Source organism: Coenobita brevimanus, chromosome 62 (genome assembly GCF_032717465.1).
Source record: "Coenobita brevimanus isolate Jiangsu-jjx chromosome 62, ASM3271746v2, whole genome shotgun sequence".
NCBI lineage: Eukaryota > Metazoa > Arthropoda > Malacostraca > Decapoda > Coenobitidae > Coenobita > Coenobita brevimanus.
The window spans coordinates 12,204,263-12,228,439 of record NC_137015.1 but is presented as its reverse complement, the minus strand read 5'-3'; the positions used below and the strand labels follow the sequence as shown (position 1 = coordinate 12,228,439).

Genomic DNA, 24,177 nt, shown 5'->3' with positions numbered 1-24,177 from the left:
GCATGATTCAGCTCCATGTCACAAGTCAAGAAAGGTGACAAAATGGCTTCAGGATAATCGGACTGAGGTCCTTGACTGGCCTGGCAACAGCCCGGATCTAATTCCGACAGAAAAATGCGGGGCAAAGATGAAGAAAATCATGGCAGAGGAGATGAAGACATCCAATCTGGACAACCTCAAGATTGACCTGAAAAATTTTTGATGCAAAGAAACGTCCTTAGATTACTTCAGAGATCTAAGCGATTCCAAGCTGAAACGCATCCAACTGGTCCTGAAAAACAAGGCAAACATGACTTCATATTAATGAATGGCATTTCATGAACAAACACTGCAATATACTGTACTATGATTTCTGTGTTTTTTAATACCTTGTGGGGGGAGGTCCTAAGTCAATTTTCAGTAGCTGTAAATAGTTTCCTGGGTTACAAGAAACCATTAGGCTTGTCACTCCATGCAGAGTCACCTGATGTGGAAAGAAGGGTAAAAAAAAAAAAAAAGTGACAGGAAGGAAAGGGAGAAGTCTGGAAGACAAGTCAGACACAGTGATAGGAGAAACAAGAAGGAAGAAAGTCAGCAATGATCTTCCTGTGACAGAAGGATATATTACCAATGGGTGGCAAAAATAAATTAAACAAAGTGCAACACTGGCCAGTGCCAAAAAGTCTTGGTCATTTGGCCCATTCAGACAGAAACACTGCACTGTATGGCTTACTTGTTCCGTTCATTATCCATGACGTAGAACTCGGTACGGAGAAACCTCTCCAGCCGGGTGATGTATGGAACTGAGTGAGCTTCATCCAACAAGTATTTCAACCCCTTCATCCATGACGTACATTCCTCACGACCCATAGCTATAGCAAAAGAATCATCATCATCATCATCATCATCATTATCATCCCAACCTCTTTTCTTTCTGCTCTAGGAGGGTGTGAGGTAGGGACCAGAGAGCAAGAGAAAAACTGAAAGAGGAAGACTTATCAACAGCATTCCCAATTAAATGGGCCATACGCCCAATCAATCACTATTCCAGAATCTTGACCCCACTTCAAAGACAGAATTATCCACACTTGAGCACTTTCACACTGCCTATCTCAATTCAGGGGAGTCAAGGATGACATTCAGGAAAATCATCTATCAGGCACAAACTGAAAGTTGAATATAAAGTGGCTTGGACCATTCTGGGTGCTGGAAATCATTAGAAATCATTAGAGACAGTTTCGGCATATAAACTATTGACTATGTTTGACAATGAGGTGATATACCAAGCAGTTGGCAAGACAAAGAAATACTATGGAACTAAGGAGTGGCTACCTAAACCACAAGAACATGTGCAAGTACATAGGGACTTGGGTTGGAATGTGCAACTGGATCTCAGCCAAGAGTGAGGAAACCTCCAGCAAGACCGATTGAGGAACTTCAGAAATAGGACAACCCTTGGATGTATGACTATAATGAAAGTATTTGTAAAGGAAGGTCACTGTCTTTGGGGTAAAATGGGATTGTTGCATGAAGTATGCTAAACTCTGATAGTAAAAAAAAAAAAAAAAAAGGTCTACTCAATTGATTTAAGCACAGTCCATTCGCTTATTATGCAAGAATTAGGGCAGAAGAAGACCTAGCTCTCTAGAAATTTTGCACTTAACAAATAATATGCCTTATGGGAAAAATTCTAATTGGTGGGGTGGCATCCTCAAAAGTCGCCTCTCTGACCCCAAGTCTGTCTTTTTGCTTATGTATTATGGGACATTAAAAACATGTACACAGTAAGCAAAACCCACACCATAGCACTTTACCCAACAATCTATGCAGGAAAGACTTAGCTGACTTGAAGAGATGGGGTTACGGGGCAGGGTGAGGCAGTCATGGTGCCCCAGCCCCAGCACCCTTCACACTGCCTGACTCCATTGCACCACCACCACCACCACACTCCACATCAGTCATAAACCCCTTAAAGTCCATGGCAGACACAACAAGTGCACCATCGTTCTCACATTTTCCAATCCCTCACCATCCAACCTCGCTGTACATTCACTGACTTCACCTCTCTCAAAGACCATCACTTTACTCTTCCCTACATTCACCTTTAAATTCCGTTTCTTACACACTCTCCCAAACTCATCCACCAAGCCTTGCAGCTCTCCTTCGTCTTCACTCAACAACACAGTATCATCTGCAAACAACAGTACAGGGAGTTTCCAAACACTACCCTCTCTCACCAGGGCCACTCCACTATTCACTACCCTACCTTGTACGTCTTTTATTACCCCATCCATGTACAGATTGAACAACCATGGAGACATGACACATCCCTGTTTCAACTCAACCTCTAAAAAGAAAAATTCACTCAGTTCACCACCCACACGCACTGCGCATTAGCACCATCATACATACTCTTCACAGCATTCAACAACTTCCCATCTACCCCATATATTCTTAATACTTTCCACAATCCTTGTCTATCCAACCTGTCATATGCTTTCTCCAAATCCATGAAAGCCCCATACAACTCCTTTCCCTTCTCTAGAAACTTTTCCACTAAAGATCTAAGAATGAATATCTGACCTACACAACCTCTTCCCTTCCTAAAGCCTCCCTGTTCTTCTCCAACTGATTCCTCTGTTCTTTCTCTAACTCTGTCAGTAAGCATCCTACCATACACTTTTCCTATTATACTAAGAAGACAGATGCCCCTATGATTACCACACACTTCTTTTTCCCCTTTTCCTTTGTACATGGGAATAATTATACCTGACTTTCAATCCTCCGGGACTCTACCTTCCTCCCAGGCCAATCTGCATATTTTCCACATCCATTCTACTACTATCTCTCCCCCATGCTTCAGCATTTCACCACACTCTCCATCAATTCCTGGGGCTTTCCCCAATTTAACTTTCTTCATTGCTTCCACAACTTCTATCCTACCGATTTCTTCCTGTCTTCTCACCTCCTTCCTTCTCCCAGCCATTCCCCAGCCACTTATACTCGCATTACTTCCATCCTCTATGTTCAACAATTCCTTAAAGTGTTAGGAGTTTGGATGCTTGAATGATTGTCCCATTGTACTGGGCCTGATGTTGACAGTTTATAAGTGTTGTTCAGTTAGGTCTTAGTTATTGGTTTTTATACTGTAAGGTGAAGCTAAGATTTTGAATGCTTGAATAATAGTTCCGTTCCACTAGACATCCATTTGGTAGTTCGTTAGATGGTAGATAGTTGGAAACATCATCCCTGGTAGGTGCTACCATGTGAGTGGTGTGGGAACAGAATCCTGGTACCTGGCCCTGCACAACAATCCCAGATGAAGAGCTCAGCCACAGTTACACAGTTGTCAGAGTACTTGATAAGACTGCTATACATGTATATCTCTTGTACAAAACTAAAATCTGTTCATTAGGTATAGGCTGGATTTGTTAATTGAACACAACACTCAGGCAGGTAACTCAACCAAATATACGCAGTTGTCGTAGTTTAGGCAGAGACAACAGTTAGGCATCAACTGAGCTGAAAGGGTCGAGAGATCTTTGTTAGGCTAGAGTAAACACACTATAGGAACTCAACCAAATTTATGCAGTTGTCATAGCTTGGGCAGAGACAACATTCAAGCATCAACTGAGCTGAAAAGGTTTAGGGATCTTTGTTAGGTTAAACACATTACATGTATACTGTAGATGCCATCAACAGGTTATTAAAGGCTTGCATGTGGATGCATAGTCAAGGCCTTCAAAATGATAAAACCAAATGTAATACTGTTGATAATTTTCCTCATTTTGTACTTTTATTATTATTTTTATTATTAATGCAGGCCACCTTATCTATTAGGTGGAAATTATAGTGAGGATGAATATGGTGATGATGATGATGATAATTATAGTGAGGATGAATATGGTGATGATGATGATGATGACAACAGCTCACATACTTGTGTGATAGTTCCAATTTCCTTGGTTCTGGATCCTACCTTGCTTCTGTGTGGGAATTTGGGTTGGGATGATGATCATGACTATTTTGTGCAGGTCTTTTGCCAAATCTTTTTTAATGCCATAGGGAAAATGGCCTAAGGTTCACATTAATCACCAGGAGTTAACCAGAGTGCAGTACTAGGTTCTGCCATTCAATTATAAGAATTTTTCACTAATTGTTAACTCAATGTACATTTTCTGAACAGATGTCAGAATTTATTGGGAACCAGATATGTTGTGAGGGGTTGGGGGTCAGGAAGAGTGAGCCTAGATGTGGTTTTATTAAAATTTTACACCACATGACATATTTGGCCACATGGAGAGGATGGAGGGTGAAAGACTGACGAAGAGAGTGTATGTGAGTGAGGTGGAGGGGGGAAGAGGGAGGGGGAGGCCGAGGATGAGATGGAGGGATGGGGTGGAGAGGTATATGAGAGAGGGGGATGTGAGTTGGAAGCAGGGCAGTGAAATGGTGGGGGACAGGGTGACATGGAGGCGATTTGTTTGTGGCCACCCCAAATGGGATTGAGGTGTCTGGAAATAGATAGATAGATAGATAGATAGTTCTCTCCATCTGCTCACTTTTTCTCCCTTCTCCACTAGTAATCTACCATTCTTATCTTTCACTCCCCTGCTAACTTCACTTCCACCCTGTCTTACTCTTTTCACCTCTTTCCAGAACATTTTCTTACAGTCCCTCCACTTTACACTCAAATTCCTTCCAAATTCCTCATCCGTTCTCTTCTTACTCTTTCTTATTAATCTTTTCACCGCTCTCTTTCTTTCTACATATAACTCTCTCTTCCGCCTCTCAACTTCTTCCACGCCCCTATTTCTCATCCATTCATTGTATGCTTTCTTCTTTTGTGCCACAGCCTGTCTCACCTCTTCATTCCACCACGCTGTTCCTTGCATATCCCTCCATCTTCTCTTCATCCTACACACCACATCACATGCTGCACATACTTCTTCTGTGAATATCCTGCACACACCTTCCACATCCCCCATCTGCTCCAATTCATATTTGCCCAATCGTTCCTCCACTTCTCTCTTATACTCTGCCTTTTTCTCATCCTCTTGTAACCTTTCCACACTCCTTACAAATACTCCTTCTTCATGTCCTTCCCTTCTTCTATTTCTCCATCCTAATTGGACCTTGATTCTGGCCACCACCAAGTAGTGGTCAGAAAGTCCACTCCCCCAACCTCTATAAGCTCTTGCATCCATTACACATTTTTGCATCCTTTCATCCACACATACAACATCAATCATTGCCTTCCTTTCATTCAGTTCACCACTCACCCTTCTCATCACTCGCCATGTATACCTGTGGATCATTTTGTGCCTGAAGAGGGTACTGACTATCACCAACCCCCTCCCAGCACAAATGTCCACTAATGCACTGCCATTCTCATCTATCTCAGCAGGCACACCCCACTCACCAACTATTCCATCCACCTTCACATTTCCTACTTTACAATTCTTATCACTGATCAAAAACACTCTCATTCCTTCCAAACTTTTCCATGCACACTTCCACATTTGTCCAGAACTCTTCTCTCACTCTGCTTGCACGATCTTGCATTGGCGCATATACAGATCTATATAGATAGATAGATAGATAGACAGATATAGATATAGATATATATTGTACAGTATATAGATATAGATCTTTATCTATCTATCTATATAGTCTATCTATCTCTATCTATCTATTGCCAGACGCCTGAATCCCGTTCGTTGGGGCCACAAACAAATCGCCTCCACGTCGCTGTGTCCCCCGCCATTTCACTGCCCCGCTCCCAACTCACACCCCCCTCTCTCATATACCTCTCCACCCCATCCCTCCATCTCATCCTCGGCCTCCCCCTCCCTCTTCCCCTCTCCACCTCACTCACATACACTCTCTTCGTCAGTCTTTCACCCTCTTTTGTTTTTTTACCTTCTGCATTAAACTATTTCTTTATTTTCATTTCTGTTTCTTTGTGCTGAGGTATGTAATTTTGGACTCCTGTTTCATAAAAATCACAGAATCTTCTATATGTAACATTTAAATCTTGTCCTCTAAGCTCCTTTTCCCAAACTATTTGTAAGAAGGACTTCTTCAGGTCGTGGTAGTTGCCCGTTTTGTAGTTTAGACTCTCTGTAACTCTCATTACTGGTAACTGATATGCAATCCTGAAGTTGAAATTTAATACTGCATGGTTCCATTTGCCAAAAGGATGATGATACATTATACTGTCAGTATCATTTTCTTCCCTAGTAAATAAAAGATCTGGTACTGATGGCTCATCAAGCCCTCTTTTTCTGGTGTTTCCTTTACATGCTGTGTTAGGAAAAACTGCACAAGATCCAGGAGCTTTTGATCCCATCAGCTTTCATGATTTCTTACATCTACAGTACAGCAACTTCTCAAATAACGCGAGGGTTAGGTTCCTGGAGAGGTTGCGTTAGTTAAAAACGCGTTTTTTAAACATAATTTTCCCATAAGAAACAATGGTAATACTGGGGGTTACGTTCCTGGACTCTGGGAAAGTCTACCCATTTGGGGAGTTATGCTACTCTAAACTTAAAAGCAACAATATTAATTTGAAGGAAAATCTACGTAAAAAACAAAAACAGTATATCTGGGGAGAAATAAACAACATTTGAGCCCTAGTTGGGCCAAAGCGTTGTTTACTTCTCCCCAAATACATACTGTTTTCGTTTTTAACATGGATTCTCTTTCAATTCTGCTTCATTCACGGCATTGTGAAAGTTCCTAAACATTATTAATGCATTAGTAGGTCATAAAAACACTACAGTAAAAGCAACACTTTCATTACAGTAAGTAGGTCACAAACAATAACAACACAGCCTCACTCCATTATATGCATCACTCGTCGTCTGCTGCTGTCCCTCCTTACCCCTCTACCCCACCTCCTGCCGCTCCCCACCCTAAATTTGTTGTCCCTCCTCGCTCTACTGTCCTTCCTCTTCCTCTGACTCCCGTGCTACTGGTGATGAAGATAACTCCCTTAAGTTTTCTGTCTTCTTCATAAAGAACTGTTCTATCTTGGTCTGAGTGGTTTTCTTCTTTCTGTTCAGCAGCATCAAGTTGTAACAATTTAGATCTACCATCACTTTCCTGGCCAAATTTTGTCTGAAAATGAGTCAAATTGCTCAGAATGGGGCCAAACTTCATTTTTTAATATTATAGTTCGAATAAAACCAGTTTAAGCAACAGACAAATAAAAAAATGTATTTATGCATAAACTGCCACACACGGGCTATCAGCTCGGGACTGTCCAAGGTGCGCGCAGCTAATCTGAAACCATCACGTACGTGTAAAGTCGCGTTAAATCGAGAAACCATTGTTAGTTAAACATATCTCCTTAACCCTAGAATGCTTACATCGAGTTAATTTCCCTGTTCGGCGATTTATTTATTTGCTGTTTTGTTATGATAAGAGCTTTGGAGCTGTCCTTCCCTATACCTTCAATCCACCCTACCCCCTACCGACATAGGTAGTGGTGTGGTTTCATCTCGCATTTATCGCCATGATATTTGGGTTTAAAGTGTTTTTTACCTAACAAAAGCATTTGTGTTACATTTTTTTTATTTTTGTGTTTTCCTTTTTTTCCAGGTGTATAATTAGTTTCTGATTAAATCAAAGAGACTAAAGGGTGAAAACAATCTAAAAGAGTCTAAATTGATAAAAAAAGGTGTTTCACGGGTATAATGTGGATTAAGTGTTTTTTACCCGACAAAAGCATTTGTTACTTTTTTTTTTTAATAATTAGTGTATAATCATATCAAAGAGACTAAAGTGTACAGAGACTAAAATATACTAAACTGAAAGAAAATGTCGAAAAAAAAAAAATTCTCCCGGCAAAAGCAGTACTGTGAGGATAATAACGTAAGCATTCTAGGGTTAAATATTTGCTCGTGTTAAAACGAAAACGCGTTTTATAAACTCGTGTTAGTTGAGAGGTAACTGTATTCCAACTTATATTTGTACTGAAATCTCCAGTTAATATACAGTAACTGTTTCAGACTTCTCTTCCACTCTATGTAGTAATGTTCTTAACCCGCCCCATACCCACAATGTACGATGCACATTGCAACTTTTTTTCATGCTCAGTCCCCACATCGTACGATGAACGTTTTGCTATTACAAGGTCCGTCGTTTGCACATTTTTCAAATTTCACGAGTGATTTTTGGTACTAACACGGGACACCTTTCTCTACCCAATGCCAGGCAGGGAAATGCCTTATTCCTCGTTTCCTTCCCCCCCCCCACACCCCACGGTCTCGGCAACTCACCTGTTACCAGTGACCTGGCCAGTAAAGATATGTTGCGCCACGGTGCAAAATTCAAGGTGAGAGTGATTCCCCAATCGATGACAAAGTGGAGGACAAAGTTTCTGTGGCGTTAGAGGAACAAATGACGAGAAGTGATGAGCAGGTAATGTCGCAAAAAAAGGTGGGGTTTGGTGAGTGAAACAACGCTTATATCACCTACATTACTGTGTGAAAACCAATATACTCTTGTACTACCCAGAAATTCGTACCAAATATAAAAATAAATACTGTTTATGAGTGATTTGGAATCGTTACCCCTCACATAGAACTCGTTTTCTTAGGAGCCAGACGCCATTGAAAACTTAGCCAGGTGAGGGTACTCTTACCTGTAGCGGTATTTAAAACCTCAGGTGAGCAACTTCTCTATGAATTTTCGATGTTTCTCATAAAAAGCGGAGGTTTGAGCCAAAAAAAGAAAAGTTCTCGGGTTTTGGGGGTGGGCTGGGTAACAAAGTGGCCAGTACGGGGTGGGTTAAACTCTGAATTGTACTTTCTGCCAAATCTTCATATCTGCCTCTTTCCCAAGTGTTTGTTTTGGGTGGCATGTATAAATTTGCCACAATTAATTTCCCTTCTGATGTGTTAATCTCCAATGCAATCATTTCTACTTGTGAGGGTATATCTAGTTTTATTTCTTTGACTTGCAGATTTTTCATTGTTAAGATTATAATTCTTCCTCCTTTTCTTAATTTCCGTCTCTTCTCCATATATTGTGTTCCTCTAAGTTTAGGGTATCGTTTGATATCTTTGGGGTTAATTTTGTTTCAGTTAGGCAAATAATATGTGGTTCCTTTTCTTTGGTATAGTCTTTCATCTCTTATAATTTAAACACCATTCTATCTACATTTAAGTACATCAACTTAATCATCTCGTTTACATGCTTGCCACAGCTCGTGTCTACTACCTTCCTTCTTTTTATTCCCTGTTAGTTATGTACCACTTTCATACCTGCAATCCAATTACTTTGTAAATAAACTCACTCTTTTCCTCTGATCTTCCCTCGTTCTTTGATTTTGCTTCATCCTTCTTCTCCTTTAGTATTTCCAGTTCCTCTTGAGTTAGAGATCTTTTTATCCTAACTTTTTAAAAATCTTCTTTTTTCATGAGTTTGTTTGCATTTTTTAGTATTTCCCCCACAGTGTTCACACTCTGGAAGGTTACTTTCAGCATCCTTGACTTATTTCTCTCATATTTCCCTAGCCTTTTGTGTTCTTCTATGTCTTTATCACAGATTTCCTCTGGTACTTCCTTCAATACGTGCATTATATTTGCCATCTCCTTTCATCCCCCCAATTTTTGTTTTTTATTTCTTCTTCATCTATACCAATGATTATTATAGATTTGTTGATATCTGTTGAATCTTTGACCAATTTTTGGTTGTTTTTGATAATATGTTTCACTTCCTTCCTAATTTTTTTCTTCAATTTTTGTTTCTCTTTCCTTACTTTCACCATTTCAGAATATTTGGTTTCTATATTATCTTTATAACTTTGCACCACTTCGTTCACCTGGGTAATCTTCTCCTCAATATCACTGCTTTGGTCTATTAGACTCCTTGGTTGCCTAACTATCTCTGTATCATTTCTGAACTCCTCCATAATACTCTCGTGGTTGACAACTGTACCTGCCATTTCACTAATCTTCCTTCTAAGTGAACCCACTTCAATTGACAGTTATCTATTGTTGTGTCTTTTTTGTTTAATTCCTATAATTTTTCATTTTCTTGCTTCTGCATGCATATTTGTTTCTTTATTTCACCAATTTCACTTTTAAAAGTTTTCTCCAATTTCTTCACTATCTCTGCAAGTTTAATATATGTGTCCATTTCAACCAGTTCTTGGTACAAATCTTCATCTTGTTTTCTATCTTTATCCCTTTTCTTAACTCTTCCATATTCACTTTATTAAAGATGGTGCTCGTCTTGTGGTATTTCACTTTGGAAAGTCACTTCTACTTATAAATATGCATTTCCCTGCTACCCGCCTGGTGACACGACAACCAGCTGATGATGCGCTGATCCACCGATTCTTGCACTGATTGGATGTATTCTGTTATTTGGAGAACACTTGCTTATACTTGCTCTACTGTATTAGAACATCATTTAGTTTAACCTAGTACAGAGCTTGACTCATATAGAGATACTTTTTTGGTGTGGTCAGTTGTTGCCAAGGGTGACTAGCGTGGAGCAAGGAGACAGACGTGTTGCCTCAAGTGTTACCTAGTGTGTGTGTGTGTGTGTGTGTGTGTGTGTGTGTGTGTGTGTGTGTGTGTGTGTGTGTGTGTGTGTGTGTGTGTGTGTGTGTGTGTGTGTGCATTTCTATCTGTCTATCTATAGCCCGACACCCTAATCCCGCAAGGGGTGGCCGCGGACAAAACGCCTCCAAATCGCTCTGTCACCCACCATTTGACTACGCTCCCCCCAACTCACTCCCCCCTCCCTCATATACATCCCATTAAAGCAACACATACATATACTGTAATCTTATCATATAACTCACCTCTCTCATACACACAACCTTCAAATATCTTACCTGAAATGGAGAGGGTGCGCAAGTTGAACTCCTTTCCATAAAGCACAATAAAGCATTTTGACTCGTCTTCCCTGCGCGCCTCATCTAACCATTTTAGAAAGTCCTTGGAGTCCTTTCCTGGTCGCACTTCTTTGATGTCAATCAATGGAGCTGTGGGAATGAATGATTCTATTGCTGTATCAAGATATACACATTTCTGACTTTCTATGAGGAAATATTCATATGACACTATACTCCTTAATCTCTTTGCTTAGAATATGTATTTGGAGTTTGCTATGGTTAGTTGGTTACCTTCAAATGACTATTCTGTTTCGGATAGCTCCCTTGTACCGAAAAACAAAAAGGAAGCCATACCAAAATCCTCCAATTCATGAAGGCTATTTTATGCTGGAAGAAATGATCTGTATGGTAGTAAGCTCTGGGCAGTAAAGGAAGAGGATACTCGGAGGCTCAAACATACAGAAATGAGAATGATTAAAGGGATGTGTAGTGAATCCTTGAATGAAAGGCCTGTAGGGGCTAGGTTTACCATTGAAAAGTTGAGGAAGGATGGAACTGGGGTGTATTGGTGTTGTGATGAGGTGGAGTAGAGTGAGAGAGTTTGGGTATATGGAGAGAATGGAGAGTGACAACTGGGTGCGGAAAGTGAGAAGCATGAACGCTGAGGGTAGGAATGTGAGAGGCAGACTGAAAATGACCTGGACAAGGCCAGAGTGTGACCTCAGGGAAAAGGGACTGAACAGGGAAGAAGTTACAGATCGAGCAGTTAGGTGACCATGGCTGATGCATGCAAGCATGTTGGAGCCTTTGTAAATGATACAATATACCAGATATATATATATTCCTGTACACCAGGAAACCATTTACTATGCTGGGTGGTAACCATATCTCCAAATTATGGCACCTGGAAGTTTAATGGGTAATCAAGATTCATTTCACTGCCAGATGCCATGTATCCCAAATGGGGTGGTCAAGGGCTTAGAGTTAATTGTTTTACAGGGAGGGGCACTAATCCTCCACCAATCCCACTTGACACGCAGGGATGCCAACAGCATCTGGTGTTCCCAGGTGGTCACCCATCCAAGTACTAACCAGACCCAACGTTGCTTAACTTCGCTGATCGGACGGGAAGCGGTGTACTCAACGTGGTATGGCCATTAATCAAGATGCTCCAATCAAATTGAGCCTGTGTAGATTTACATCCAAGGGGTGGTTGGGGTTATTGCTCATGCAATGCCACTCAAGGATGAGTGAGGTTGGTGACTCTCATCTCAAATGTCAGGACAAACTTGCATAGCCCTGGGCTCCTATGCTCCTCTTAGGGCACCATAGGATTGGCTAATGGATGGATGGATGGTATAAATATTTACATATACTGTATTTACAGTAATCCCTTGATTATCCGTCATAACAGAGCAAAAGGCATGACCGGATACGGGCAATATCCTCTACTGTACCCATACCCTACCAATATCCATACCCAACCTATACGTACAGTACCCCTCCTAAAGCAGTGTTCTGTGGTCTTTTGGCTGTTTTCTGACATCAAAACACACATTGTAATATGCATTATAATCCTAAACACTAAGAAAACAATGCATAACCAAAAAAAACAAAACAAAACAAAATCCTACCTATATGCACAGAACCCATCCTAATTTTGACTGTGTTCTGTGGTGTTTTGGCTGTTTTTACACATTAAAACACACATCACAATATGCGATGTAATCCTAAACACTAAGAAAACAATGAAAAAAAAAAAAAAAAAAATGCACAATACCCTTCCTATTTTTGGCAGTATTCTGTGATCTTTTGGCTATTTTTAGACATCAAAGCACACACTGAAATATGCAATACAAACACTAGGAAATCAAAGCATAAACAAAAACATTAAAAAAAGAAAAAAAGTACACTTACCACCCAGTGAATGGCAAGACAGGCGTCGTAACACACCAGGTTGCAGCAGATGTTCAGATATCCCATGTGGTCTAGTGACTGAGAAACCTAGCAAAGGCCAAAGAATTCCTCCTCTTCCACTTGCTGAAGCCGAGTGATGAGCGGGAACGTGCAGCGAGGCGAAGGAGCCCTACCCACCTCAGGACTCTCTGAAGACAGCAGCAAGCTCATGTCAAACAGCAACTCAACAGCTGTCCATGTGCTCAGTTGTGGGTCCGAGAGTGAAGACTGGGGTCAAGCGAGTGAAGGTGGTCATGGTGGGGAGAAAGGGCTGGCACTTGTGGGGGCAGTGGGCTTGAAGAAGGAGTAAGTCTTTGTCTGACAATAGGTGTGATGATTTTGTCGGAGGATGGCCGCGTCCCTGACTGCATGCAGATTCTTCACCAGGTTGAGCTGCACCAATTCTCTGTCGCACTGGGGGTGCTCTGCATACTCGAGCACCTGCTCAATGCCGGCCTGCAGCGCACCAAGACGAGGGATTGATCGAGTGGCAGGGTGGCCCGAGTCAGGGTCCTCGTCCTCATCATTTTCCTCTGTTGGCTCAGCAGAGACAGCAGTGGTAGTTTCCTCATCAGACAACGTCTGATAACCTGGATCGCTGTCATTGATGTCCACATCCTCGCCTGCATTTTGTAGCCAAAGGTGGAAATGGTCCACACTGTATCCTTCAAAGTCATGCATGGCCAAGCATTCCTGAAGGAGATGAGACCAACCACATTCCAAGGTTTTGATGGAAACTTCCTTCCAAGCACTAGCCCAGTTGAAGATTGCAGACTTAATGTTGTAACACCGCAGATTCTCCAAGGTCTGCTCCCCATGTGTGTCAACCCCTTCCTCGTCCTCAAGCACCACCATCATCTCGTCGAGGAACCTCCGATGGTACAGTCTCTTGGCTGCCACAGTAATACTCTGGTCCACTGAGTGAATGACAGCAGTCATATTAGCTGCCAGAAACAGGCACCTAATCTGCTTGTCACCAGAAACCAAATTCTTCCCCGACGGATGTGCAGTGGCACTGTCGAGGATCAGGAAAGCCTTCACCCAGCTGTGAAGGATCCCATGTTCCTCTGCCTGATAATGGATAACCTCCTTGTCAAAGTGTCTGTGGAACCAATCTCTAAAGATCATTGCGGTAAACCAGGCCTTCACAGAAAGGTACCACAAAACAGGCAGGCTATCCTTCAACCTACGGACACAACGTGGCAGTTTTGCACGTCCAACAATAATGGGTTAGAAGCGGTGTATCCCGTCACCACTGGCATAGCACAACACCGAGACACATTGTTTGGACATCTTCCGACAAGGCACAGTCTTCATCTCTTCTGCCAGGGTGCTGGTGGGCACAGAGCAGAAGAACAGGCCAGTTTTGTCAGCACTGTATACCTGACTGAGAGCAGGGCCCTCCTTCTTGATCAAGCACTGCAGTTTGGTGAAATGCCTCAACATCTACTAATGCGTCCGAAGCCTTGCCATGTGTCTTATGGCCAGCAAGCCCATATCAAAGTTTGAACCAGAAAAGCCAACCCCTGGATGTCTTGAAGTCGTGCATGTTGTGCAGGCATGAAAACTTCGCGGCTACAACCTTCAACTCGGTCCCATATACAGTCATCCCTTAACATCCGTGTTTTTAACATACACGGTTTTAAATACCTGCGGGTGGATACAGTACTGGGGATGGATACAGTACTGGGGCCGGATTCATCATCATCATCATCCAATCCTACATTGCCCCATGAGCAGTGCAGGAGCCCGGGGCTAGGCAAGTTGGTCCTAACATTTAAAATGAGAGTGACCAGCCTCACTCATCCCTGAGTGGCATTACATGAGCAATCAACCCCAACCACCCCTTGGACAGAAACATTCACCAGCTCAATCCGATTAGAGCTCCGTAATTACCCATTAAACCACCAGGTGCCAAAATTTGGTTATATGTTTACCACCCAGCATTGTAAATGGTTTCCTGGTGTACAGGAAACCATTTGGTTTGTCATTCAGTGTAGAGTCACCCACAGGCAGAAGGAAGAGGGAAGAATGAAGGAAAGAAAGACAGAAGAGGGAGTGTAAAGTCACCCGTAGGCAAAACGACGAAGAAAGAATGAAGGAAAGAAAGATGGAAGAGAATGGAAGGAAAGACTGATGGAGGAGAGGAAAGGGAAGACCCCCGAGAGCAGCACTACATCAACCGAGAGAATGGTAAGCGTCCCCAACTACAGCATTTTATCTCACTGAACTCTGCTGACACTGTTCACTGGCAATGAAACATTATCCCATGCACAGTTCATGGCTGTTTTAGTGAGGGCATTATCCAGTGAATCAAATACAGCCTATACAGTGACAGCTCGATTATCCAGGTTTGAATTACCCAGGTTTCAGCTGGGAAATGAAATCCACCTTAGAGTACGGTGAGTAAGTTTCTTCCATTATGCCAGAAATAATTGTAGGTACGGCTTAAGGAATGTGATGATAATAAGGGAGATTATCTTTCAGTAGGAGATGGTAATTTACCACCCTCAAAATAGTCAGAAAAATACAGGAGACAAACTAGAGGAATATGAATTGAATTGATGAGGTCTATAGGCTGTATGCTTGGACGAAAATTTATGGGTTTCACAATTTTAGGGGATGAAATGGAGCAAAAGCGTTTGCTAATCAGAAAAAAATTACCTTTAGTCGGCATTTAGTTCCACATTTTTCGTTTGATATCGCTCTTTACAACATGCTTCGGACCGACCGAGCGTTCAGTTATTTCTTCTTCTTAAAGTTAAGTGTATATTTACTGCTCATTCTTTTGTTCTTTCTTATGTGTATGTGTGAAAGAGAGCATACTGATACAAACAATAATGTATTCCATTAACCCCTTCATAGCTACCGGCCTTGAACAACACTCCTCTGTATTGGTGTCAGTGACACTGAGTTAGGGTGAGCTATAAAAAACTGCGAACAATTATGGGAAGGGAACGAAGGTCACTGGTATATTTACAAGACCCTACTCTATCATCCCCAGCAGTCAGGCGTTCACTTCAATCCAGATGTTTTCGCCGATGTATTACTGGTGTCCTCTGTTCATAAAATATCTGTAACAGTTAGACTTGCACAGCTGTAGGTTGAAATTTGGATGGAAACAACTCTGGGGAAGTGAGTTCCAGAGAGATGCAGTTCAGGAAATGAAAGAATTCCGATAGGCAGAAGTTCTGCAATATGAATGAGTGACATTCTAGTCACGAGCGCTACCTGATGCCCAAGTAGCACAAGGGAAGGCATGGAGGAGTGGCACCATGGATGCAATTTCGTCTGAGCATTTGCCAAAAAAATATCTGTAAAATAATGCAAGGGAGGCAACATTCCTTCTTACTGGCAGGGAAGGTAATTTATTTGTAATGGCAGGGTTGATAATAATTCGAACAGCTTTGTACTGAATTTTATCTCGTTGTTTTAATGCAACCTCTCCACATCCATTCCACAAGGGTGAGCAATATTCAAGCTGAGAGCACACATGACTCTTATAAATTATAGCCAACTGCTCATCAGAGAGGAAGTTACGGACTCAGTATAATAACCCAAGGTTCTTATAGGTGGTTTTAGCAAGTGATCTAACATGAGAGGTGCAGCTGAGGGCATTGTTAAGTGAGATGCCAAGAATTTCAGTAAGATGGGAATATTAGTGGCACTGAAGGTAATGTATGAATCTGGCAATATCTGTCTATTAGTCTATCTATCTATCTATTGCCAGAAGCCTCAATCCCGTTCAGGGTGGCCACAAACAAATCGCCTCCACGTCGCCCTGTCCCCTGCCATTTCACTGCCCCGCTCCCAACTCACACCCCCCTCTCTCATATACCTCTCTACCCCATCCCTCCATCTCATCCTCGGCCTCCTCCTACCTCTTCCCCCCTCCACCTCACTCACATACACTCTTTCGTCAGTCTTTCACCCTCAATCCTCTCCACGTGGTAAAAACCACCTCAGTGAATTCCTCCTAACACTTCCTATCACATCCATATCCAAACCACAACGCTCCTTTATATCCTTATTTGTCAGCCTGTCTCTCCATGTGACTCCACAGGCTCCTCTTAAATAACTCATTTACACTGCTCTCACTCTCGACTTGTGTCCTTAAGCTTCATTTCCATATGTTAGAGGTGGTATCACAATACTGTCATGTAGTAACTTTTTCACTTCCATGCTCACTTCCATGCTTTTTATCACTGATTTCAAGGAACCAGCAACCTTTCTTCCCTGCTGTACCCAATCAAGCACTTCACCCTCCAGACCTCCATCCTTACTCATCACACTACCAAAGTACTTAAACGTACTCACATTTTCCAATTCCTCACCATCCAACCTCTCTGTGCATTCACTGACTTCACCTCTCTCAAAGACCATCACTTTACTCTTCCCTACATTCACCTTTAGATTCCATTTCTTACACACTCTCCCAAACTCATCCACCAAGCCTTGCAGCTCTCCTTCGTCTTCACTCAACAACACAGTATCATCTGCAAACAACAGTACAGGGAGTTTCCAAACACTACCCTCTCTCACCAGGGCCATTCCAACATCCACTACCCTACCTTGTACCTCTTTTATTACCCCATCCATGTACAGATTGAACAACCATGGAGACATGACACATCCATGTTTCAACCCAACCTTAAAAGAGAAAAATTCACTCAGATCACCATCCACACGCACTGCAGCCTTAGCACCATCATACATACTCTTCACAGCATTCAGCAACTTCCCATCTACTCCATATATTCTTAATACTCTCCACAATCCTTGTCTATTCACTCTGTCATATGCTTTCTCCAAATCCATGAACGCCGCATACAACTTCTTTTCCTTCTCTAGCAACTTTTCCACTAAAGATCTAAGAATGAATATCTGATCTACACAACCTCTTCCTTTCCTAAAGCCTACCTGTTCTTCTCCAACTAATTCCTCTGTTCTTTCTCTAACTCTGTCAATAAGTATCCTACCATACACTTTTCCTATTATACTAAGAAGACAGCTGCCCCTATGATTACCACACACTTCTTTTTCCCCTTTTCCTTTATACAAGGGAATAATTATACCTCACTTCCAATCCTCCGGGACTTTACCTTCCTCCCAGGCCAATCTGCACATTTTCCGCATCCATTCTACTACTATCTCTCCCCCATACTTCAGCATTTCACCACACACTCCATCAATTCCTGGGGCTTTCCCCATTTTAACTTTCTTCATTGCTTCCACAACTTCTTTCCTGCTGATTTCTTCCTGTCTTCTCACTTCCCTCCTTCTCCCAGCCATTCCCCAGCCACTTATACTCGCATTACTTCCATCTTGTATGTTCAACATTTCCTTAAAGTGTTCTCTCCATCTGCTCACTTTTTCTCCCTTCTCCACTAGTAATCTACCATTTTTATCTTTCACTTCCCTGCTAACTTCACTTCCACCCTGTCTTACTCTTTTCACCTCTTTCCAGAACATTTTCTTACAGTCCCTCCACTTTACACTCAAGTTCCTTCCAAATTCCTCATCCGCTCTCTTCTTTCTCTTACTAATCTTTTCACCTCTCTCTTTTTTTCTACATATAACTCTCTCTTCTGCCCCTCAACTTCTTCCACGCCCCTATTTCTCATCCATTCATTGTATGCTTTCTTCTTTTGTGCCACAGCCTGTCTCACCTCTTCGTTACACCACACTGTTCCTTGCACACCCCTGCGTCTTCTCTTCATCCCACACACCACATCACATGCTGCACATATTTCTTCTGTAAATATCCTGCACACACCTTCCGTGTCCCCCATCTGCTCCAATTCATATTTGCCCAATCGTTCCTCCACTTCTCTCTTATACTCTGCCTTTTTCTCATCCTCTTGTAACCTTTCCACTCTCCTTACAAATACTCCTTCTTCCCGTCCTTCCCTTCTTCTATTTCTCCATCCTAATTCGATCTTGATTCTGGCTACCACCAAGTAGTGGTCAGAAAGTCCACTCCCCCAACCTCTATAAGTTCTTGCATCCATTACACATTTTCGCATCCTTTCGACCACACATACAACATCAATCATTGCCTTCCTTTCATTCAGTTCACCACCCACCCTTCTCATCACTCGCCATGTATACCTGTGGATCATTTTGTGCCTGAAGAGGGTACTGGCTATCACCAACCCCCTCCCAGCACAAATGTCCACTAATGCACTGCCATTCTCATCTATCTCAGCAGGCACACCCCACTCACCAACTATTCCATCCACCTTCACATTCCCTACTTTACCATTCATATCACCGATCAAAAACACTCTCTCATTCCTTCCAAACTTTTCCATGCACACTTCCACATTTGTCCAGAACTCTTCTCTCACTCTGCTAGCACAATCTTGCGTTGGCGCATACACACACACAATCGCCCACATTTGTATTCCAACTTTCAATCTTACTCACACAATCCTTGACCCAACTGATCCATACTCTCTTATTCTCTTCTTCCATCTTTTACTCACAACTATACATACTCCTTCTTTTGCCCTCTCATTTTCACCTACTCCAGCACATATACCCCATCCATACTCCCATTCTCTCACACTCTCACCTCTCCAGTTCGTTTAAGTTATTCCGCATACATCAATTTTCGCACCCTCAAGCACCTGGACAATCTCTCTCTCTTTCACCTCATCATTCACTCCCCTTACATTCCACGTTCCGATTACCATGTCCTTTGTCCGGTCCTTGGTCGTCATCTTTTGGTCAGTCCTTGTCCGAGGCTTATTGTTTGTCTTTTTAGTTTGTTTTCCAGAGAGGGGCACTAACCCTCCGCCAACCCTTTTAGTCGCCTTTTACAACAAGCAGGGATACTGGGGGAGTATTCTTGAAAAAAAAAACCTACCCCCAAAGGGGTCTATTAGTAAATTGTATATATTTAGTTTTACTAGCATTAAAAGAGACAAGGTTGTTTTGTCCCCATTCACTGATTGTAGATAGCTCTTGATATATGGTGATGGCTGTACTGAGTTGAGAGGTAGAGATATTAGACTTTGCAAATGGGTGTCTGAGTGTGAATCAACAATGTAGTGTTGAGTCATCTGCATATGAATGGATGGGATTGTGGGCGACAGATAAGAGATCATTAATATGAACCAGTAATAAGGTTGGCGCCAGAACTGACCCCTGTGGCACGCCGGCGTTAATTGAGTGAAAATTGGAATATACATCATCTACTTTTACTCTTATTTTCCTGTCACTAAGATATGAAGAAATCAAAGGAACAAAAGACATTAGTCCATAGCAAGGGAGCTTGGACAGCAGGGAACGGTGCCATACTCTGTCGAAAGCTTTAGAAAAATCAAGAGCTACTGCATGAGTTTCTCCATGTAGATCAATTGACTGATGGATGGTATGAGATAGGAGATTGAGTATGTCAATGGTGGATCTTTGGTGGCGAAAATCATATCGTCTATCTCTAATTAAGTTGTTGGATTCAAGATGTTTAACAACTACTGCTCATTCCTTTGTTCATTCTTATGTGTATGTGTGAAAGAGAGAGGAGTGATACAAACAATAATGTATTCCATTATCCCTTTCATAGCTGCTGGCCTTGAACAATGCTTTACTGTACTTTGTCAGTGACGTTGGGTTAGGGCGAGCTATAAAAAACTGCGAGCAATTATGGGAAGGGAACGAAGGTCACTGGTATGTTTACACGACCCTACTCTACCATCCCAAGCAGTGAGGCGTTCACAGTTCACTTCATTCCAGATGTTTTCACGAATGTTTACATATTACCTGTACTGTAACATGCATCCTAATTTCATTAATTCTTTGGCGACCATCATCCACTCACTTGATGTAGTGCTGCCTACTTCTTCCTTAGCCTTTATCATTCTTTTTCTGTGCCTGCTCTCCTTTCTTCCTATTTCTCCCATCTTTCCTGTCACTTCTTATTGCTTTTCTTTCCTTTACAGGTGGCTTTACATTAAGTGACATGCCAAATGGTTTCCTGTAAGCAAGAAACCATTAACAAAGCTGGGTGGTAACCATATAACCAAACCATGTGTGCTCCCTATGTACCAACAAGTGGGTTTGTGGAGGGTTAGTGCCCCTCCTTGTAAAACAAATAACTCAAAGTCAAATGGCCACCCCATTTGGGATTACAGGATTATGGCGTCTGGCAATAGATAGACAGACAGACATTCACAAATCATAGCAAATCACAGGATGGGTTGGGGGGGGGGGAAGCCAGGTGTGCCAGATGAGTCTTTTCAAATATGCAAGAAAAAGAAAATGATTTTAGAACTCTGAAAACATGGTCCCAAGACCGACCATGGGAGCACGCAAATTTCTGAGCTCACAGCCACTGAGGGGGCTAAACATACGCTTTACTTTAAGCAGTAAAAGCACCTTACCAAATCAGTTCTTCCTGATAGTCTGTGATATTTTTCTGATTATTTCTGGGTTGGAAAATAAATGTTGCTTGTTAAATTGGTTTCCCCATTGTTTTTAGCTGGTGTGACAACTCTTGTTTGTTTCGTTAATGTAATGACGGAAAGGGCTGTTCTAACCTAAATGTTTAACTAAACCTGGCCTAACCTAGCTTAACTGTACCTAATAGTTTAACCTAACCTAACCTACAGTTGGGAAATTGGGAAACGAAATCCACCTTTGAGCATGCTAGGTTTCTTCCACTGCGCTGGAAACGATTGTAGGTACAGCTTAAGGTAAGGAACGATAATAACAGGGAGGAAATTTTTCAGCACGAAAAAGTAATTTACCAAACTGAAAGTTGTAAGAAAAATACAGAAATACGCTGGAGGATTATGAATTGAAATGGTAAGGTCTTTCTGCTGCTTAAAGTGCATATTTACCGTTAAATAAATCAGTCTAACAGTAATTGTTTTGTTTCCGCCAGAAACAAAACAAGTGTTTTTAAAGGGGCAGCAGATATCCGCAGATTTTTAACACCCTGCCCTTGGGTGGGAAAGGAGGTCCGGATGATGATGATGATGATTTAACACATGCGGGTGTCTGTGTTACCTAACCCCCGTGGATGTTATGGGACCACTGTACAAGCACACTCGCACCCCATTGCCGGCGGAACCAAACCAAAGTTGATTGGTCGATGCTGGCACTGCGGGGCTGCAACATCAACTTCCGGTTGCCTTTGCGGGTGGTACCGTCATAGTCCTGGCCGTACTGGGTAAGCCTGTCCTGTGATCTCTTAACATCAGATAAAGTTGAGCGGGGCAAGTCAAATTCATGCAGAATCCGTGAACTTGGCAAGCCCCCATCAACCTTGCGCAATATCTCATGCTTTTCTCCAGAGTCTAAACCCTCCTCTTGCGTTTCTCATGTGGTGGTGGGGCCATCATCACACACGTGAGAACACCACAGAGAAGAATTAAGGCCTGCAGAAGGTAAGGCACCACCATAAATGCAACAATGGAAGCTGCCATTGTTTAACCTCAGCCAAGCAAATCCACACACGGAGAGATGAAGGCGGGAATTGAGATGCGGTACTGCTAGGGAGGGTATGGTGTTGTCATGTCTCCACCTAAGTTTGGCTATAAGCATGCAAGCAAAAAGTGAAACAATGACCTATGAACGCAAGGGTCCTTTTCACTTGCCCAGGCAAATTTTACAACGACAGAAACACTGGATCCCCGTATATCATACGCCTAAGTAGTGGCCAAGTAATCCGGATGGAAATGTGACTCTGACCTTTCGGTAAGGGGGTGGATTGCCGTGCGTGGCCAGGAGTTTCCGACTAATCCAGGAGACCGGAGGGATTTCGACCATACAGTAGGGATCCATACAGCCACTTTCGTTCACTATGTGGCTTATGCTCTGTATTCCTTGTGCGCCTTTGGAATGTTACCGGTGATTGGGGTGGCTCGGGGATTTCCATCATTCAGTAGGGACCTGTACAGCCATTCTCGTTCACCTTGTGGTTTACATCTGTTTTCTTAATGTATGGCCAGTATGTTTCCGTTGATGAGGGTGGATGGGTGATTTTGACCATACATTAGGGACCCGTACAGCCATTCTTGCTCACCTCGTGGTTTATCTCTGTCTTCCCCACGTGCGGCCGGGATAATTCCATTGATCGGGCTGGCCGGGTGATTTTGACCATATGACAGGGATCCGTACAGTCATTCTCACTCACCTGTGGGTTAGGGTCTATTACCCACACGTGGACACAGAAGCCAATGAGCCACGGAACAAATTTTTTTTTACTTTGTCAGCAGCCGGCTGACTCCCGAAGCCGGAGTTTTTATGAACGTTTTCGGAAAAATAAATCTGGTTACGTTTATAATATAGCCAACGCCTAATGAATGGATACAGAGCATGAACGGATACTGACTGTAGGATAAAAGAGGGATTACTGTACTGTACAGATATCTGTTTACATGTATTTTTATACTGTATGTTACAATTATGTTACTATGTTCCTACAATTACAGTGATCCCTCAGTTATCCAGACATTCATTATCCAAATGTGTTCAGTATCCAGGTGCTGGGCGTTGGCTCTATTAAACCATTATCCGAATTTACTTGCTATTATATGGAAGTAAAAGTGTCTGAGAACTTAGGCTGGCCAGCCGACATGTCCAAACATTCAGTATCGTGGCTGCTTGGCTCGAGCCATGAGCAGGAAGTAGTCTGTAACCCACAACCAGAGCTAAAATGTCCGTCTGATCCTGTACTGAATGGTCAAATTCGCATACTCGTCCTATCATTCCCAACGAACCTCCAGCACCCGAGTAATATGACTGTAACCCGCAAGCAGTGTCAAAACATCCGTGCACATTCCCCATTGAATGTCTAATATCATGCAGCCACGGGGGCTAAGTCTTTCCCAACTGCCACCTCCATCGAATACAGACCACATGCCATGAGTACATGTTCGGGGAGAGTGGCCATCCACCTCTCTATTAAACGTCAAAAGTCCCTCGGTCACAATGCGTTGTGTTTCTGCATGGCCTCTCGGTGTCTAACAGACCACAAGCCACGAGTAAATGTATGGCAAAAGCATTCATCCACCTGTTGACAGAAGGGGAAGAATCCTTCCCACAGCCTCGTCTCTCCCCCCATCCTTCCCTCCTCCATACCCTCCCGGCTCCCCTGTTACTCCCTCAATCTTTACCCTCTTCCGTGGTAATAGCATTGACTCGTGAGTTTTCAAAGTTTTTTGTGACTTATTCGGCTACTATTGGTCGTATAGAAATGTGGTGACCACGAGAAAGCTCAAGAAATTCTGCATCTAGACGTATGCTTAACTCTTGGAAGATGCTCGCAAAATCTGAATTAGGATGGTGTGAAGTTATATGAAGGTAAGTTTTACTTGAACACTTTATTCCTGCTTGAATTTTGACTCCTTGTCAGTTTTATGTGTTTTTATTAACTT

The 24,177-nt window shown here is 42.4% G+C and overlaps 1 protein-coding gene and 1 non-coding gene across 2 annotated transcripts in view; both read right to left on the bottom strand.

Moving 5' to 3' along the window:
- sl (small wing phospholipase C gamma 1) overlaps positions 1–24,177 on the bottom strand; it is a gene marked incomplete at its 3' end in the record, with an annotated part of 811,582 nt that overhangs the window by 764,827 nt on the left and 22,578 nt on the right. Inside the window, exons 3-4 of the mRNA XM_080275567.1 lie at positions 10,835–10,984; positions 713–851 (exon numbers count right to left, since the gene is read on the bottom strand). Of these exons, the coding sequence (XP_080131693.1) occupies positions 713–851; positions 10,835–10,984 (289 nt within the window). The remainder of the gene's footprint in view (positions 1–712; positions 852–10,834; positions 10,985–24,177) is intronic.
- Positions 11,878–11,996, bottom strand: LOC145404204 (5S ribosomal RNA). Its single transcript, XR_013898136.1, has one exon. It is a non-coding gene; the product is annotated as a 5S ribosomal RNA (ribosomal RNA).